This window comes from Octopus sinensis, linkage group LG2 (genome assembly GCF_006345805.1).
Source record: "Octopus sinensis linkage group LG2, ASM634580v1, whole genome shotgun sequence".
In the NCBI taxonomy this organism is placed as follows: Eukaryota; Metazoa; Mollusca; class Cephalopoda; order Octopoda; family Octopodidae; genus Octopus; species Octopus sinensis.
In genome coordinates, this window is record NC_042998.1 from 21,069,129 (window position 1) to 21,089,128 (window position 20,000).

The window sequence follows — 20,000 nt, forward strand, 5'->3', positions numbered from 1 at the left end:
TGACAACCGATGCTGGTGTGTTTACGTCCCCTTAACTTAGCGGTTTGGCAAAAAGAGACCGACTGATAGAATAAGTACTAGGCTTACAAAGAATAAGTTCTGGGGTCGAATTGCTAGACTAAAGGCGGTGCTCCAGCATGGCCGCAGTCAAATCACTGAAACTAATAAAAGAGTAAAGACTGATAAAATAAATGCTTGAGAAAAATTTGTATTGCGCTTGATATGATGATACAATTGATTAAGGGACTCTTAAAGATGATTTCCTAGAATAGGGAACCAGCTAAGCGTAATATCTCAGTTTAAGGTATATCGGTGTAGAACAGTAAAAATTGAAATGAAAAGAAAAAAAATATTTCCTTACAATAACAGTTTGTTGTTGCTGCTGTTGTGATTGTTGTCCTGGATAAGGTGAAGCGTAACCAGGTGGTGAGGAATATCCAGGTTGGGGTGGATATCCTGGTTGTGGTGGATATCCAGGTTGGGGTGGATATCCTGGTTGCGGTGGATATCCAGGTTGGGGTGGATATCCTGGTTGCGGTGGATATCCAGGTTGGGGTGGATATCCTGGTTGCGGTGGATATCCAGGTTGGGGTGGATACTCAGGTGCTGAAGGGTATACAGGAGGAGGGGGAAATCCAGAATCAGTCTTGTATCCTGTTGCTTCAAAGTACTCTGGTGGTTTATCAACAGGTTGTTGAGTGGCGCCACCTGCAAAAAGAAATGATTCCTAGAAGGATATTTGAAAATGCAATTTAATTATAAAATTAATTACTCAAGAGAATATTATATACCGGCTGGTTGATAAAATATTAGGAGTGGCTGTGTGGTAAGTAGCTTGCTTACCAACCACATAGTTCTGGGTTCAGTCCCACTGCGTGGCACCTTGGGCAAGCGTCTTCTGCTATTGCCTCGGGCCCGACCAAATCCATGTGAGTGGATTTGGTAGACGGAAACTGAAAGAAGACCGTCGTATATATATATATATATATATATATATATATATAAGTGTTTGTGTATATGTTTGTGTGTCTGTGTTTGTTCCCCCAACATCACTTGACAACCGATGCTAGTGTTTTTACGTCCCCGTAACTTAGCGGTTCGGCAAAAGAGACCGATAGAATAAGCACTAGGCTTACAAAGAATAAGTCCTAGGGTTGATTTGCTCAACTAAAGGCAGTGCTCCAGCATGGCAGCAGTCAAATGACTGAAACAAGTAAAAGAAAAAAAAAAATTAAAATTCATTTTTCACTAAAAAATTATCGTGGCTGCATGGTTAAGAAGTTTGCTCTAAAACCATGAGCTTTTGGGTTCAGTCTCTCTGCATAACATCTTATGCACGTATCTTCTACAGCCCTGGGCCAACCAATACCTTGTTGGTGAATTTGGTAGAGGGAAACTGTGTGGAACCCTGTCTCATATATTCTTTTACTATCTGGCCGATATATACTAAAAAAACACGACATCACTCCTCCTCACCTCATCTTAACCCACATTAATCTTGAAAACACTTCCCTCCACCCTATTCTTCACACACTCACTCACCAGCAATGCCACTCCCTCACGAGCCCTTCCACCACTCCCAACACTTGCCTTGTCACATCCCCAAACTGATATTCTCCCTTACCTTTCATCTTATTCTTGCTCAGTGCCAGCACATCCCTCCTTCTCCTCATCATCACACTCCCTATCTCTCTCCTCTTTACCTCATTTGTACTACACCCACACACATTCCATGACCCCAGTATTCAGGTGAGGTTTGGTGTTAACCTTCTCCCACCACGCCCTTGTCTTTCTCTTGCTGCCTTTTTAGGAATATTGATTTACTAGAAGGAGAGGATTCCCAGTCTCCTCGCTCCTGCCCCTTTTAGTCACCTCTTACACCACACAGGGAATATGGCAACTGCATTCTACCGATCCCCCATCAGTTGCAGGGGGGGTTTCCTAGTTAACCTGTAGCTGGGACCCTTACATTCCTGGTGTTTAATGTACCTGCACATCTGCCACATGTAATGGCCACTTTCTTAGTTATCATCCAGTGATACCACTGCACCTCTTATGTGTCCATAGCTTGCACTGGGTACATCTTATGAAGTTTCTCTTGACACCTTTTCGACATATTGAGCTGGGCCATCTCCCTGAAAGTACCTGAAATTTGTCTGTTTTCCTACTTAACAATACTTTGGATTTTGCTATGTTAATTTTAACGCTCTTTGAATCCAGACCTTGTTTCCATACCTGAAATTTCTTTTCTAGTTCTTGTAGTGATGCACCAAAAAGAACAAGATCACCAGTATAGAGGGGTTCCCAGGGGCAGCCAGTCTTAAATTCCCTGTTATACCTTGGAGGACCATGATATATATCCACATGCACACATTTACACACTCTCACATACATGCTCACGCACACCTTCGTTTTGGGATCACCAATACTTTATTATCTTCCCTTCTTCCTAGCTCTCCTGTCTAACTACCTTTGTCCAGCCAGTGGCCATGAGTAGACCTGGGAACAATAGTGACTAAAAGGTGATTCCACACTCCTCAAACCCTGAAACCAGGGCCCCACTACCAGATGTAGTTTATAGTCATCATTTAAGATCTGTTTACCATGCTGGTATGAGTTGGATGGTTTGACAGAAGCTGACCAGCTGAAGGGCTGTTCAGACTCCCTGTCTGTTTTGGCATAGTTTCTATTGCTGGATGCCCTTCCTAACAACAACCACTTTACAGAGTATACTGGGTGCTTTTATGCAGTATCAGCATAGGTGCTTTTTATTTGGCACCAGCACTTGCAAACCCACAAGATTTTTGTTTGTTTGTTCCTTCTTGAGCCACGCCTGGCTCATAAGGGCTGGTTTCCTGGCTTCCTTGTTGTATAGGTTCCCCACCTGGACGGGACGCTGGTCTGTCGCAGGTGAGCTGCCAGATGCAGGAGGAAAGAGTGAGAGGAAGTTGTGGCGAAAGAGTCAGCAGAAGTTCGCCATAACCTTCTGCTGGAGCTGCGTGGAGCTTAGGTGTTTCGCTCATAAACACACACATGGGTAAGTCCCAGGTAGTGTGCCTACAGAGCATGTTCACCACTTATGGCTAACAGGTGTCATCGGCATCACTGTGTATTCATTGCTGGATCTACATCTGGAATTCCAAGGGGTGTGTTGGGTACAGTTTAAATGATTGATACGGAAGATAGCATGTAACTAGAAGCTTTATTATCACAACAATCATTTCAGTTTCATTCTGCACTGCACCCTATTGGGCATAGGATGATGTAATGACATCAGATGCAATGCACAGTGCAGTGACCCTCATCAGGTGATGTAACAAGCTTCAAAAGTTATCAGATTTACATTTCCTTTTCACCCCAAGTTATACGCTGGTGGCCAGTTACTAGCAGTTCGGCCACATTTTGGTGAAGAGAGGAAGTTGGGTATATTTTAAATGATCGATATGGAAGTGAGGAAGTTGTGGTTGATTAAAAAATAAAGGAAATAAAAAATAGAAAGAATCTAGGCACAGGAGTGGCTGTGTGGTAAGTAGCTTGCTAACCAGCCACATGGTTCTGGGTTCAGTCCCACTGCGTGGCATCTTGGGCAAGTGTCTTCTGCTATAGCCCCGGACCGACCAAAGCCTTGTGAGTGGATTTGGTAGACGGAAACTGAAAGAAGCCTGTCGTATATATGTATATATGTATAAGTGTGTGTGTATATGTTTGTGTGTCTGTGTTTGTCCCCTACCATTGCTTGACAACCGATGCTGGTGTGTTTATGTCCCCGTCACTTAGCGGTTCGTCAAAAGAGACCAATAGAATAAGTACTGGGCTTACAAAAGAATAAGTCCCGGGGTCGAGTTGCTTGATTAAAGGCGGTGCTCCAGCATGGCCACAGTCAAATGACTGAAACAAGTAAAAGAGTAAAGAGAGTAATGTAAATGGGGAGGGGGTGTTTGTAGCTGTGGTCAAGAAGTGGTTGCTAAAAAAATAATATAAAAATAAAGGTAAAAGAATCTAATGTAAAAAAGTGGGGGTGTTTATGGCATTGCTTTGAACAGCTATGGTATGCGGAAGCCTTTGATGGCTAGCTATGGCAGTCAAGTGCAATGGCATGGTCAAGAATTTTGGTGGGGGTGTAATTCCAGTCTTTAGACTTGGTTACTGCTTACACTGACACACACACACACACTCATACATCTATATACATCCGTGTGCGTGCATATATACATACTTGTACACATGCGCTCACACACCCACATGCACACAATCATATATATATATATAGGTGAGAAAGTTGGTGTGTGAAAGCACGTGGTTGAATATATAGAAAATAGTAAAAAGTGAAAAAACTACAGAAGGCTTGTTTTAAAAGGTTAAAAAATATATATTTAAGTCATTATGTCAGAAGAATGTTATAAATTTTTTTCATACAATGACATAGTTTTTGAAAAACTATGTCATTGTATGAAAAAAATTATAACATTCTTCTGACATAATGACTTAAATATATATTTTTTAACCTTTTAAAACAAGCCTTCTGTAGTTTTTTCACTTTTTACTATGTTCTATATATATATATATATATATATATATATATATATATATATATATATACATTTCGAAATCCAATGAATCTTTACACATTTATACAGTTAGGAAATTTTATAAATACAGTTTTTCAAGGAGATATGATAAACCTATTATAATGGGTAATACTACATGTACTTTTCATATTTTTTATATTGTAATGTAATTCTTTGAACTAACAATGTTTGCGACTGAAGAGAGCTTTAAACCATCTTTTATATCAATAATACACTGATGTAATAACGGATTGTTTATAAAGCTTGAAACACGTGTACCACGATATCCTTTGTGTTCTGTTTTTAATTTTATTTGATATATTCTCTCTCACCTCTGCTACTAGCTGGCATATACAGGTGCTTACACTTATCAAGTATTCACCCTAAATTTACAGTACCTACTATATATATACATATATATATATATATATATATATATATATATATATATATATAAATTAAATTAGAGATAAAACCACTATTAGGCAAATCATATATATATATGTATAGAAACAGTGTGATTCAAATACATTGGTACTCCAAGTTTCAAGTGTGATGTTGATCTTCAGCCATTTTGAATTTGAATGAGAAAAGCTGATTGTTATTAATGCAAGGTGGGCTGCGATTGGTCGAGGAAGGTCACGTGGTGTTGCAGTTTAATGTTGGCATATGAGCGACAATTGTTTCTTGCTACTGTTTTTGAGTGGCACTTCTAATTCTAAAATGTATTGAAACTGATTCTTAAAAACATGCCTTTTATCTTTCATTTATTTCAGTTATAAAACTGCAGTCATGCTGGGGCACTGCCTTGAAGAATATTTAGTTGAATGAATTGACCTCAGTACTGTTATTTAAGCCTGGTACTTATTCTATCAGTCTCTTTTGCTGAACTCCTAAGTTACGGGGGCATAAACAAACCAATACTGGTTGCCAAGTGATGTAGTGGGGGACAAATACACACACACACACACATATATATATATATATATATTCTATTTCATCATCATCATTATCATCATTTAATGTCTGTTTTCCATGCTGGCATGGGTTGGACGGTTTGACTGAGGTCTGGGAAGCCAGCAGCTGCACGAGACTCCAATCAATCAATCAATCAATCTATCTATGCATCTATATATGTGTATATATATATATATATATATATATATATACAAAATGGGACAAGAATGCAAAACATTCAGAAGACGATACAAAAAACACGGACGGGTCATTCGAAGCCTTTAATCTTCAGTCAAGAACCGGATCATCCTCGCAATTTCGGCAGATTAATCTTGGGATACAGATATATATACAACAGGCTTCTTTCAGTTTCTGCCAACCAAATCCACTCACAAGGCTTTGATCAAAGCCCATGGTGCATGCAGTGGGACTGAACCTGGAACCATGTGGTTAGGAAGCAAACTTCTTACCACACCACCACACCCAAGTGACACTTGATAATTTTTCTCCTCACAAGTTTATGAGGTGCTATTGACACTTCCTCCACAGATTTACAGCTTTTAATTTCAGAATTGGAAATATTGCTGGTGATTTTAATGAATCTGACAAGTTTTTCAAGTAAGGAGAATTCTCTATTCCATAAGTCACAGAGTGACTGATCATAACGGTGGGACTGAACCCAGAACCATATGGTTGGTAAGCAAGCTACTTACCACACAGCCACTCCTGCGCCTATATATATATAGTGCCTCACTGGCAGTACTCCAGTATGACCACAGCTTTAAGGCTGAAACAACGTATAAAAGAATATATATATTCTTATATAGGACGGGCTTCTTTCAGTTTCTGTCAACGAAATCCACTGACTAGGCTTTGGTCAACCCGCTTTACCGAAGTGGTGACAAGCATGGAATGTAAACATACATGTACATTTGTGTGTACAAGCACGTGCACACACACACACATCTTTTACCTTTATCTTTGACTTGCTTTCAGTTACTGCAATGCCATGCTGGAGCACCACCCTAAGGAATTTTAGTACTTATTTTTTTTTAAAGTCTGGTACTTATTCTATCAGTCACTTTTGCCAAACTGCTAAGTTACGGGGGACGTAAACACACAAGCATAGGTTATCAAGCAATGGGTGACAAACACACACACATCATCATCATCATCATCATTTAGCGTCCGCTTTCCATGCTAGCATGGGTTGGACGGGTCAACTGGGGTCTGTGAAGCTGGAAGGCTTCGTCAGGCCCAGTCAGATCTGGCAGTGTTTCTACGGCTGGATGCCCTTCCTAACACCAACCACTCCGCGAGTGTAGTGGGTGTTTTTTACGTGCCACCTGCACAGGTGCCAGACAGAGCTGGCGAATGGTCACGAACGGATGGTGCTTTTACGTGGCACCGGCACGGGGATACAAAGCATTAAGAAAATGGAGAGGGATCAATAGGTGGTATTTATCAACTTTTAGACATATTAAGTCAATTTATTTATTTATTTACTAAAATGACAATTACAACAATATACATACTTGTATAACATATTATGCTTTACATATAATATATATATACTTAAATATAAGAGAGTTACCGCTAAGTAGTTAACTCTAGTTTATATAGAGTGTATATAGATATATATATATTGTGGCACATAAGAGAACCATCCGAACGTGGCCGTAGCCAGCACCGCATTGACTGGCCTCCGTGCTGGTGGCATGTAACAAACACCATCCGATCGTGGCCATTGCCAGCCTCGCCTGGCCTCCGTGCCGGTGGCATGTAAAAAGCACCATCCGAGCGTGGACGTTCGCCAGCCTCGTCTGGCACCTGTGTCGGTGGCACCTAAAAAGCACCCACTATACTCACGGAGTGGTTGGCGTTAGGAAGGGCATCCAGCTGTAGAAACACTGCCAGATCTGACTGGCCTGGTGCAGCCTTTGGGCTTCCCAGACCCCAGTTGAACCGTCCAATCCATGCTAGCATGGAAAGCAGACGTTAAACGATGATGATGATATATATAGTCCCTCACTGGCATACTCCAGTCTGACCACAGCTTTAAGGCTGAAACAACGTATAAAAGAATATATATATATATATTCTTATATAGGACGGGCTTTCTTTCAGTTTCTGTCAACGAAATCCCCTGACAAGGCTTTGGTCAACCCAAGGCTATAATAGAAGAACTTTAGGCCTCACTGAGGAAATGACCAGCGACCGAGACCTTTGGAAATATGCTGTACGTGAGAAGACCAGGCAGGACAAGTGAGCCCAGCCCACTTATGAATGCCTTTCCTCCCTTGGACACAAAGACCTGTTGAGGCAAGTGAAGTTGATATAGAACCTCATCCGACAACAGGCACCCATGCCAAACCCCTTTGTTTGCGAAGACATGTTGGCAAGCGAAAGCGAAAGCGAAATCGAAATTGAATTGAACCAGCCAGGATCCCTGGTCTGGTGGTATGTAAAAAGCACTATCCGACTCGTGGCCGATGCCAGTGCCGCCTCGACTGGCTTCCGTGCCGGTGGCACATTAAATACACCAATCCGACCGTGGCCGTTGCCAGCCTCGCCTGGCACCTGTGCAGGTGGCACGTAAAAAGCACCACTACACTCACGGAGTGGTTGGCGTTAGGAAGGGCATCCAGCTGTAGAAACATTGCCAGATAAGACTGGAGCCTGGTGCAGCCTTCTGGCTTCCCAGATCCCCGGTCGAACCGTCCAACCCATGCTAGCATGGAGAACGGTCGTTAAACGATGATGATGATGATGACACATATATATGCACATTATATATATATACATATAAGCAGATTATATATATATATATATATGTATATATATATACATTATATATAAATATATATATATACTCTTTACTCTTTTACTTGTTTCAGTCATTTGACTGCGGCCATGCTGGAGCACCGCCTTTAATCGAGCAACTCGACCCCGGAACTTATTCTTTTGTAAGCCCAGTACTTATTCTATCGGTTGCTTTTGCGGAACCGCTAAGTAACGGGGACATAAACACACCAGCATTGGTTGTCAAGCAATGCTAGGGGTACAAACACAGACACACAAACCATATATATATATATATATATATATATATATATATAGCAATTAAGGACAACTACTTAATAAGGAAAACTTAACAAGAAATTGTCAGGTAGTAGCGTAAAAACCTCATAGAGACAAAATTTCGAAAATAATTATTTCTTATTGAACATATTAATTTATATATAGAGGGCTTATACATACTGCAGAGGCATTATACATACATGCCAACGCTAAGAGGGACAATTAGTCATTTCTACCAAAAATATATTACTAATCCCACCGAATGCCATTTTCAAGTAAGACATTTAAAAATTTAAAAATGTCGTTGTTTATTTATAATACTTCAGGCCTGCTGATTAGTACGTAGCATGAAATCACTGTGATACAGGTCTATATTTTTTTAAATGTCTTACTTTGAAAAATGCATTCGGTGGGATTATAATCTTTTGGTTGAAATAACTAATTGTCCCTCTTAGCGTTTGGCATGTATGTATAATGCCTTCTGGCATGTATGTATATGCCCTCTATATATAAATATATATATATATATACATACGACAGGCTTCTGTCAGTTTCCGTCTACCAAATCCACTAACAAGGCTTTGGTCGGCCCGAGGCTATAGTAGAAGTCACTTGCCCAAGGTGCCACGCAGTGGGACTGAACCCGGAACCATATGGTTGGTAAACAAGCTACTTACATACATATACATACAAATACTGTTACTCGTTTCAGTCTTTTAGTCGAGCAAATCGAACCCAGGACTTATTCTTTGTAAGCCTAGTACTTATTATATCGGTATCTTTTGCCGAACTGCTACCTTAGGGGACGTAAACACACCAGTATTGATTGTCAAGCGATGGTGGGAGGACAAACACAAATACACAAACATACAAAGACACACACACAGACATATATTTATGTCTAGAAGGCACTTGCCCAAGGTAACACGCAGTGGGACTGAATCCAGACGAAACCATGTGGTTGGCAAGCAAGCTACTTACCACACAGCCACTCCTGTGCCTATACGCGCCCAAATATTTACGTATATAAATTGATGTCACACCACTTCTTCGTGATTCTAAGAATTACGCCTATCCACTTAGTAGGAAGCTAATTTTATCAAACTATGTCGGATTTGTCGGTATAACTATGAATTGTAAAACTTTAAAAATATTTTCCTCAGAATACAGATATTTCTAAAATTAGTTTATTAATTAGTTTATTAATCCTCCATCAACATTTCAAAAGTAAGTGAAAGTATATCAACTTAACTATATTACACAATATACGAACTCAAATATATTAACACAGTATATTAGCTCACACGTATTACATCTCAGTGTAGATATATTGATATTTACATAACTTTTTTTGAAGTGGTAATATGGGAATTCCTTTCGCCAGGCTGCGTTATTTACTTTATCCCCTGCATTATTTCAAATGTTTGACACCTTATCAAGCGAATTACAAGCATCTGATTTACAGAACCTTTATATATATATATATGTGTGTGTGTATATATTAAGAAATATGATCTTACCGAAGTCCATGTCTGTTAATAGTAGCTGCTTGTGTGAAACAAGTGAAATATATAATTAATTCTTTAACTCTGAGAGGAATCCGGGAAAGTTCATAATAGACATCCTGCTCGTGGCAAACTAATTTATCCCACTTTGCAAACCTTATATAACAGTAGTAGTAACTTTGTTATCGTTGTACTAAGATTTATTTACTTATTTAGTTAAGTGCACACCCAGCTGCAGCTAATATTTCGAACGTAGTTTGCTTATAAGCGTCAGCAGTGTGTAACATGTGAACCAATTAGTTTATTTTTTTATATCTTTATTATAGATGATGGAGAAATGTTGAATAAAAGAAAAGAAAAAAAAAAACTCAAGGGTTTACTCATGCAAATTAATTTCGTCCCATATAACTAACTAAGGTGCAATTGTTTTTAATTTGGACTAAACACGAGAAGGGAAGGCAATATTTCAATTAGGAAATGTTTTCAGGAGTTGGATGGAGAGAGAAAAGAAAGAGAGAAAGAGAGAGAAAGAAAGAAAGAAAAAAAGAAAGAGAGAGAAAGAAAGAAAGACAGAGAGAGAGAGAGAGAGAGAAAAAGAAAGAGAGAGAACGACAGAGAGAGAGAGAAAGAAAGAAAGAAAGAAAAAGAGAAAGAGAAAGAAAGAGAGAGAGAAAGAAAGAGAGAAAGAAAGAAAGAGAAAGCGAGAAAGAAAGAAAGAGAGAAAGAGAGAGAGCTTGGATGTGGCCGCTCGTATCGTTAGAAATTGCAGCCCCTTACTGTCTTAGAAAGTTTTAATTAAATAATATTCTCTGACGTATTCTGTGCCTGCAAAAAAACAAAACAAATATATAAATAAAAGATTATAATAATTCTTTCTACTTTAGACACAAAGCCGAAATTTGGGAGACAGGGGACTAAGAGATAATAATAATAAAAAAAGAGGCAAACTTTGGGTTTAGTTCGTTTTTGTATTTCCTTAGTCACAACAAAATTTGGTTTTAGAATGAAACCAAAACAATCCCAATTAAGAGAAATGAGTATGTAAATACTTTACAGTTGTTCCGGTTCTTTAAAATGAAAAATTCTTTTTTTAAGTGGTAAGAGTGTGGAATTTATGAAGTTCTGATATGGAATTAAATAAGGTACTTGTACCATTAAACAATAGCGACTGTTTAAAGTCATCATAGTCGTTCATATCCTTGTAAAATCCTTCTGCAAGTGTGTTGATTCTACTTTCAGAAGCACACACCAGCTGACTTTGGCATACATTCAAACGTACATAGCATAGCGATCGACTGAAGCTTGTTAGTCCTCCTATATTTCAGACGTATGTAATGACCACTTAGGCAGCATTCCATATTACATGAGGAAGCTGAAGCGAAAGAATGAAGTTAAGATTACAGACGAATAACAGTGGCGTAAACGAACAGGCTGGCTGCTAACGCTTCTGGAAAAAAAAAAAAAATATCCATGCGTAGCCGTATTTCGTTTATCGCTACGTTCTGAGTTCAAATTCCACCGAGGTCGACTTTGCCTTTCATCCTTTCGGGGTCGATTAAATAAGTACCAGTTACGCACTGGGGTCAATATAATCAACTTAATCCGTTTGTCTGTCCTTGTTTGTCCTCTCTGTGTTTAGCCTCTTGTGGGTAGTAAAGAAATAGGTATTTCGTCTGCCGTTACGTTCTGAGTTCAAATTCCGCCGAGGTCAACTTTGCCTTTCATCCTTTCGTGTTCGATTAAATAAGTACCAGTTACGCATTGGGGTCGATATAATCAACTTAATCCGTTTGTCTGTCCTTGTTTGTCCTCTCTGTGTTTAGCCCCTTGTGGGTAGTAAAGAAATAGGTATTTCGTCTGCCGTTACGTTCTGAGTTCAAATTCCGCCGAGGTCAACTTTGCCTTTCATCCTTTCGTGTTCGATTAAATAAGTACCAGTTACGCATTGGGGTCGATATAATCAACTTAATCCGTTTGTCTGTCCTGTTTGTCCTCTCTGTGTTTAGCCTCTTGTGGGTAGTAAAGAAATAGGTATTCGTCTGCCGTTACGTTCTGAGTTCAAATTCCGCCGAGGTCACTTTGCCTTTCATCCTTTCGTGTTCGATTAAATAAGTACCAGTTACGCATTGGGGTCGATATAATCAACTTAATCCGTTTGTCTGTCCTTGTTTGTCCTCTCTGTGTTTAGCCTCTTGTGGGTAGTAAAGAAATAGGTATTTCGTCTGCCGTTACGTTCTGAGTTCAAATTCCGCCGAGGTCAACTTTGCCTTTCATCCTTTCGTGTTCGATTAAATAAGTACCAGTTACGCATTGGGGTCGATATAATCAACTTAATCCGTTTGTCTGTCCTTGTTTGTCCTCTCTGTGTTTAGCCCCTTGTGGGTAGTAAAGAAATAGGTATTCGCTTCGATGTTAATTGCAGAATTGAAACAACTAGAAAAGAAAGAAAATTTAGCCTTGGAAGTAACTCTGTAATTTGACTGAACCAATAATTTGTCGGATATTTTGAAGAACAGCAGCGTCTATTTAATATGAGATATAAATTGAAAATGAATTAAATAAAGAATCATTACGACTGAATACATAATACACAATATACACTGGACTTATTATCTGGTACTACTTAAGAACAGTGGTCCCGGTGCGCGCACTCGCGTACTCGCGCATCCGCGCTAGCTAGTCGTGACTAGTCGATCCTTACTTTGTGTTTTTGTGTTTTATTTACTTTATTTAAAAAAATTATTTACTTTGTTTTAAAAAAAATTATTTATTTTGTGTTTTCTTTACTTTGCTAGGTAGTCGTTGTAAGATCGACTAGGCACGACTAACTAGCGCGGATGCGCGAGTGCGCGCACCGGGACCACTCTTCATAAGTAGAACCTATACCTACAATATACACTGGACTTATAAATTTAATAAACAGTTATCTGGGTTATACTGATAATCTGAGCTTAAACGCTTTAGATTTATGCAAAGACTAAAAAGTTGTTTGCTGGATATCAAACAGCTCATCATCATCATCATTGTTCGACCGTGGTCGAGACAATGGAATTTACCATGCTACGCTAGAATTTGAACTAAATACAAAATATCTAAATGAACAAGCGAAGTGTATCGGTAAACACAAGCTAACAACAGCTGAATAGTCATATTGAATGCACAATACCACATGCATGCAGGCAACACAAAATGAAAGCAAAATCGGCAACAGGATATAGCTGCATAATTGGACAGTAGTGTTAGTGGTAGACATCCTACACTACTGGTGTTTTAGTGACAACTGCTAAGTAGAGCATACACAGAAATAGTATGCGGTTTGAACGGCAGTTTTTAACATAATTTCTAGGTAACTAAAACATTTTAAACTTTGTATACTGGTAGAATGTGTTTATAAAACATCTTTTTCTCTTGGCTTTATTGAGAAAGTTCTATAGTTTGTAAGATATTTGTTGTTTTTTATCTTCAATTTCTGCAATTTCAACCAATCACTGACGTCTATTGAGGTAAAAAAAAACATTCCGTGCCGTATGAATATGTCCCTCGTTTAAGAAACAGATTGGGTTTATTTACATTAGTGAAGAAAAAAAAGATACCCTTCCCCCACCCCTAACCCTAACCCTAACCCTAAAAGAGATTGAAATGCAATAGATCGATTCTAGGGTCATAATTATGGGTGACAATTTCATATGACACCGCAAGAAAAAACTGCCGTTCAAAAGGAAAAGATCCGAGCATACACAGAAATAGTATGCTACAAAACAAAGACATTCAAATGATAGTTCATCAAGATCTTTGTTATTCTCAAGGAGTGGTTCAGGGAAATATGCTGCAGGTGGTTCAAAATTAATTTCAAGGACAGGCCATTTAAAAACTAATATAAAAATGAGTCTTCTAAATTAGAACTGAATGTAGTAAATGAAATTGTAGCAAACTTTCTTCTTTAGCACTCCGTCGGTTACGACGATGAGGGTTCCGCTTGATCCGAATCAACGGAACAGCCTGCTCGTGAAATTAACGCGTAAGTGGCTGAGCACTCCACAGACACTTGCACCCTTAACGTAGTTCTCGGGGATATTCAGCGTGACACAGAGAGTGACAAGGCCGGCCCCTTGCAATACAGGTACAACAGAAACAGGAAGTAAGAGTGAGAGAAAGTTGTGGTGAAAGAGTACAGCAGGGATCACCACCACCCCCTGCCGGAGCCTCGTGGAGCTTTTAGGTATTTTTACCCAATAAACACTCACAACGCCCGGTCTGGGAATCGAAGCCATGATCCTATGACCGCGAGTCTGCTGCCCTAACCACTGGGCCTTTGCGCCTCATTGTAGCAAACTATGCTCCCAGGCATTACAACCAATCCTAACAGGACCTCTCCACTCGTTCCGATCTAGAGCATCATTTTCCCAATCACTTTTGTTCATATCTAGTTTCTTCAGGTTTTCCTTCATATAGTCTTTATAACTTTTCCTCGGCTTATGGTCCCTTACAAAGAATAAGTCCTGGAGTCGATTTGCTTGACTAAAGGCGGTGCTCCAGCATGGCCACAGTCAAATGACTGAAACAAGTAAGAGAGTATTTATAGCTTTTTATTTTATTTCATTTTACTTATAGTTTTAATTATGAATTTATTTGTTTATCTATGTATTTTCTTATTTTCATAAATAAAAAAAAATATTTTAAAATTGTAAATTATATATTTGGGCAGGTTGCATCTGCTACAAATGTGCTCTGAGCTAGGGCTGATTACTCTCTCTTTTACTTGTTTCAGTCATTTGACTGCGGCCATGCTGGAGAATCGCCTTTAGTCGAGCAAATCGATCCCGGAACTTATTCTTTGTAAGCCCAGTACTTATTCTATCGGTCTCTTTTGCCGAACTGCTAACAAGTGACGGGGACGTAAACACACCAGCATCGGTTGTCAAGCAATACTAGGGGGACAAACACAGACACACAAACACACACATACATATATATACGACAGGCTTCTTTCAGTTTCCGTCTACCAAATCCACTCACAAGGCATTGGTCGGCCCGGGGCTATAGTAGAAAACACTTGTCCAAGATGCCACGCAGTGGGACTGAACCCGGAACCATGTGGTTGGTTAGCAAGCTACTTACCACACAGCCACTCCTGCGCCTATTGTTGGGAATACTTTTCATCATAGACTGAAACATAAAGTTATCTGGATTCACCCAGGATGAAAGCAAGCACAAAATGGTTAGGGCTAAGTTCAAGTTCAGGGTCTATTTGAAGATTCTTACTGCAGGTGTACGAGTACCAAAGAAAATTGACGTAGAGCAGCTAAAACAACCACATCTTTTACAGTTGTTTCAGAAGAGATGCAGCAATGTTCATGTTGAAGGTTCATGACAATCTTTTCGTGATGGAGTATATAAAATGGGATCAGAGGTGTTAGGTTTTAAGAGGAAATAATACTGAGACTGGTTTGATTCCAATGATACAGTGTTAAATGAGCTTTTAGCAACAAAGAGGTCCTCTCATGAAAAACTTCTTGACCCAAATGTTAAGAACAAAGTGCAACCAGAAAAGTTGTACAAGTCTCAGCAAGCAGACTTGCAAAAAGAACTCAGGAGGCTCAAAGACACTTGGTGGAGAAATTTGTCTGAGGAAATATAGGCAGCCTATGGCAGGAAAGACATTAAAAGTTTTTTATAGTTTATTGCAGCAAGCTTTTGGACTGCAATCTTCATCATCCCTTGAAGTCGAAAGATGGAAGTGAGGTTATTAAAGATCCTCCTGGAATAATGAATAGATGGAGAGAACACTTTGCAGATCTTTTCCACAATCCATCTGTAGTGAACATGGATATCATAAACAACATTCTGCAAAGAGAGTTAGTGCAACAAATGGATGATACACCTTCTATTGAAGAAGTAAATCTGGCATTATGTAAACTGAGGTCCCTTTTGCTGAACTGCTAAGTTATGGGGACGTAAACACACCAGCATCGGTTATCAAGCAATGTTGGGGTGGGGGTGGGGGACAAACACAGACACACAAACATATAACACACACACACCACACACACAACACACACACACACACACACACACACACACACATTATATATATATATATATATACGACGGGCATCTTTCAGTTTCCGTCTATCAAATTCACTCACAAGGCTTTGGTCAGCCCGAAGCTATAATAGAAGACACTTGCTCAAGGTGCCACACAGTGGGACTGAACCCGGAAACTGATACCACCCTATTTAGAGGTGACAATGAATATACTAAATCTGACATCAGACATCATCATCATCATCATTATCATCATCATTTAACATCCACTTTCCATGCTAGCATGGGTTGGACGATTTGATTGAGGTCTGGCGAACCAGATGGCTGCACCAGGCTCCAATCTGATCTGGCAGAGTTTCTACAGCTGGATGCCCTTCCTAACGCCAACCACTCCGTGAGTGTAGTGGGTGCTTTCTACGTGTCACAGGCACGAGGGCCAGTCAGGCGGTACTGGCAACGGCTATGCTCAAATGGTGCTTTTTATGCCCACCTGCACAGGAGCCAGTCCAGCGGCACTGGCAACGACCTCGCTCAAATGTTTTTTCATGTGCCACCACCAGCACAAGTGGTAGTAAGGCGACAGGAGCCAGTCCAGTGGCACTGGCAACTATCACACTCAAATGGTGTTTTTCACGTGCCACCGGCACGGAGGCCGGTTTGTTGCTCTGGCCCCGATCTCACTCGTATGGTACCCTTAGCACTCCGCTAGCACGGATGCCAGTCATCGAATTTGATTTCGATATCGAGTTCTAGATAAATCTTCTCATGGGGCATGATGTGGCAGTCAGAACAATCTGGGCATAATGAAAACAAAAAAATCCCAGCAGACAAAGTTGACTATATTGAGGCCAATGTCAAAATTTAAAATGTAAAACAACCATTTAGTTTAAATTCAATTGGCCAGATATTGTGTGAGGCCACAAAAAAAAATAAAAGTTCTTTTGTGAAAATCAGCCGCCTTCTGGACACAGTGGAATCCAGAAGAATATAAGAGAAAGAGATCATCCATGGATCACTCAGAAGGAGTTTGCAAATCCAGTAACCAAAATATACTTTTAGTTTTATATCTATTATTATTGGAACAATAGGATATGTAGCAACCCATATAAAGCAAAGTGTGGCTGAACATGGGTTCTCGGGGAGGGAATGGAACTCATCAATTCATATTCTACAAAGGACCATGATATCTGAGATAATAAAACTCTGGAAGGTTTTAAAATTTAAATGATGCTGAACAAAACAAGATGCTTTCCTTCACAATCTTGCTTCTGAGCAAAATTAAATCTAAATTAGAGAGAGAGAGAGGAGGAGAGAGAGAGGGAGGGATGGAAAGAGAAGGAGAGAAAGAGAAACATATGTATGTACATATATATATATATATACATATATGTATGTACATATATATATACACACTTGCTGAAGGCTTCCTTAAGAGATGCTCGCATCTCTCCTGACACATGGGAAGGCATAGCTATTGATCGTAGCAGGTGGAGAAGGATTGTGCATGAGGGGACAGCCACATTTGAGAAATCTCGAGTTGCACATGAGAAAGTAAGGAGGGATGTCAGGAAGGGCATCGCTGTTACACTTCCAGAAGGGAAGGGTCTTCCTTTGATTCTGACATGCAATGTCTGTGCAAGACCCTGCCTCAGTAAAGCTGGACTCATGAGTCCTCTTCGTAGTCATAAAGCGAGAGAGATGAGTGACAACCTGGCCACTGGTGGTGGTGTAACACACCATACTAATCATATCTGTCGGGCATGTGAAAGAGAGTGTAATTCGGCAGGAGGACTTAAACGACATGCAAAGGTACATGAAGCCCAGTTACAACTACAGCCGGCTATTACCAGTAAAGGTTTTAGTTTGCTAATTTTGTACAAGACATTGTAGATCTTTAGCTGGGCTAAAAAGTCACATTCGATCACAGCACCAGTAACAGTTAAGCTTCGTGCAATGGCCAAACTCGATAACGAGGGTGCAGCCATAATATATACACACATACATATCCACATACATGAAAATAATAATAAACCTTTCTACCAGTATAGTTGCAAGAATAAAAATAAGATTTCAGAGAGCCATTACCTCTGTTGACAACAAAAAGTATCTCTCAGAGTGAAGGGTATATTGTATGATGCGAGTGTATGAACAGTAATCGTGAACGATTGAAAAAGAGAAAGTTTTTGCAAAGAAAATCTGTGAACAAAAATTAATTATTATTATCCTACTCATAATTATACATCCAAAAAGAAGCTTGTATCCCTGAGTTTTTGTAAAAAAACATGTAACAAATGTGGTGGTAGAAAGTGGGACAAGGAAACAGTCAGTATGTGTTGTTCTAATAGCAAGGTCATTTACTTATAAATGAGTCACCAGAACTTACAAAGAATCTTCTTTTGGATACCACTTCAGAATGAAAACATTTCTTAAAAGCACTTGAGCATACAACTGCGCTTTTCAAATGACACCAGTTAGGGGTAAAAATTATTAGAAATGAACTTTTACAAATTTTTAATGTGCAAGGATAAATTTTCCACAGAATTGGCTCTCTGTTAAGCCTTTACAGAATAAAGAGTCATTATTTTTGTTGACATATTTTATAGGAAACGTTCAAAAAGAAGCACAATGTCGCAAAACGAACTGTTCCAAGTACAAGATTAGAATTTATTTTAAAGCTACAAGAAATGTTTCAGGAAATAATCCTGAATGGATTATTATGCTCATCGATTGATACTTCAAGGTAATTCCTTTAACCATCTTCGTTGGTGCTTAACTCTTTTTCATCAGTATGCTGTTGGTATGTATACCAAAATCGGAGAGGTTGTGCGGCATAAATCCGTGCAAAAAAGAACGATGTTTAGAATCGTGTGCGTATTTATGATATGACCTTATCAATGATATCATTGAGACAGAACTTGACCAGCTTTGGATTTCCTCATTCCGTTTTACAGGAATTCCAAGACATATGCATGAGGGGACACAAAATTCCATGACTTAAGTACGTATTCCGAACTGCAAAATATATTACGAAATATGAAATATATCATTTCCTGATTGAAGTTCTCAATGTATTTAAAAACATACTCTATTTGGGAAGCACTCCGTCGGTTTCGACGACGAGGGTTCCGGTTGATCCGAATCAACGGAACAGCCTGCTCGTGAAATTAACGTGTAAGTGGCTGAGCACTCCACAGACACGTGTACCCTTAACGTAGTTCTCGGGGAGATTCAGCGTGACACAGAGAGTGACAAGGCCGGCCCTTTGAAATACAGGTACAACAGAAACAGGAAGTAAGAGTGAGAGAAAGTTGTGGTGAAAGAGTACAGCAGGGATCACCACCACCCCCTGCCGGAGCCTCGTGGAGCTTTTAGGTGTTTTCGCTCAATAAACACTCGAAACCGCGATCCTATGACCGTGAGTCCGCTGCCCTAACCACTGGGCCATTGCGCCTCCACTACTCTATTTAATTGATAACATAATCCTCATAATCATAAGACCTGGCAACATGTCTGGGCGTAGCTGCAACAATTGCAGCGATTATCGCTGCAGCGCAAACGATACACGTAATGATACCAATGGTGATGGAAATTTTGATAAATAGTGTTGCGTTCTTATTAGCCAACGCTGCTCCCGTTGCATTACCGCATCGAAACATCGAATTTGCCTGGAAGAGAAAAAATAATGAGTTATTTCACTTTAAAACAAATTAATAAAAAAAACTCAAACAGAGCATATACAGTATATATATATATATATATATATATATATATATATATATATATATATATATATAATATATATATATATATATATATATAAGATTAATCAGCCGAAATTACTACG

The 20,000-nt window shown here is 39.4% G+C and overlaps 2 protein-coding genes across 4 annotated transcripts in view; both read right to left on the bottom strand.

Moving 5' to 3' along the window:
• The window catches only part of LOC115232588 (annexin A7), a 20,180-nt gene extending 9,739 nt beyond the window's left edge, over positions 1-10,441 (bottom strand). Inside the window, exons 1-3 of one of the 3 annotated variants that reach the window (XM_036511795.1) lie at positions 10,127-10,441; positions 566-708; positions 362-511 (exon numbers count right to left, since the gene is read on the bottom strand). In XM_036511795.1, coding sequence (XP_036367688.1) covers positions 362-511; positions 566-708; positions 10,127-10,136 — 303 coding nt within the window. In that variant the 5' untranslated portion in view covers positions 10,137-10,441. Of the gene's footprint in view, positions 1-361; positions 709-10,122 lie in introns of all 3 variants that reach the window. The other 2 variants (XM_036511789.1, XM_029802552.2) reach the window with 2 other exon arrangements.
• A 3,873-nt stretch (positions 10,442-14,314) lies between these two features.
• LOC115223026 (uncharacterized protein DDB_G0288467-like) overlaps positions 14,315-20,000 on the bottom strand; it is a 29,613-nt gene continuing 23,927 nt past the window's right edge. The window contains exons 4-5 of the mRNA XM_029793456.2: positions 19,555-19,821; positions 14,315-14,377 (exon numbers count right to left, since the gene is read on the bottom strand). Coding sequence (XP_029649316.1) covers positions 19,621-19,821 — 201 coding nt within the window. The 3' untranslated portion in view covers positions 14,315-14,377; positions 19,555-19,620. The remainder of the gene's footprint in view (positions 14,378-19,554; positions 19,822-20,000) is intronic.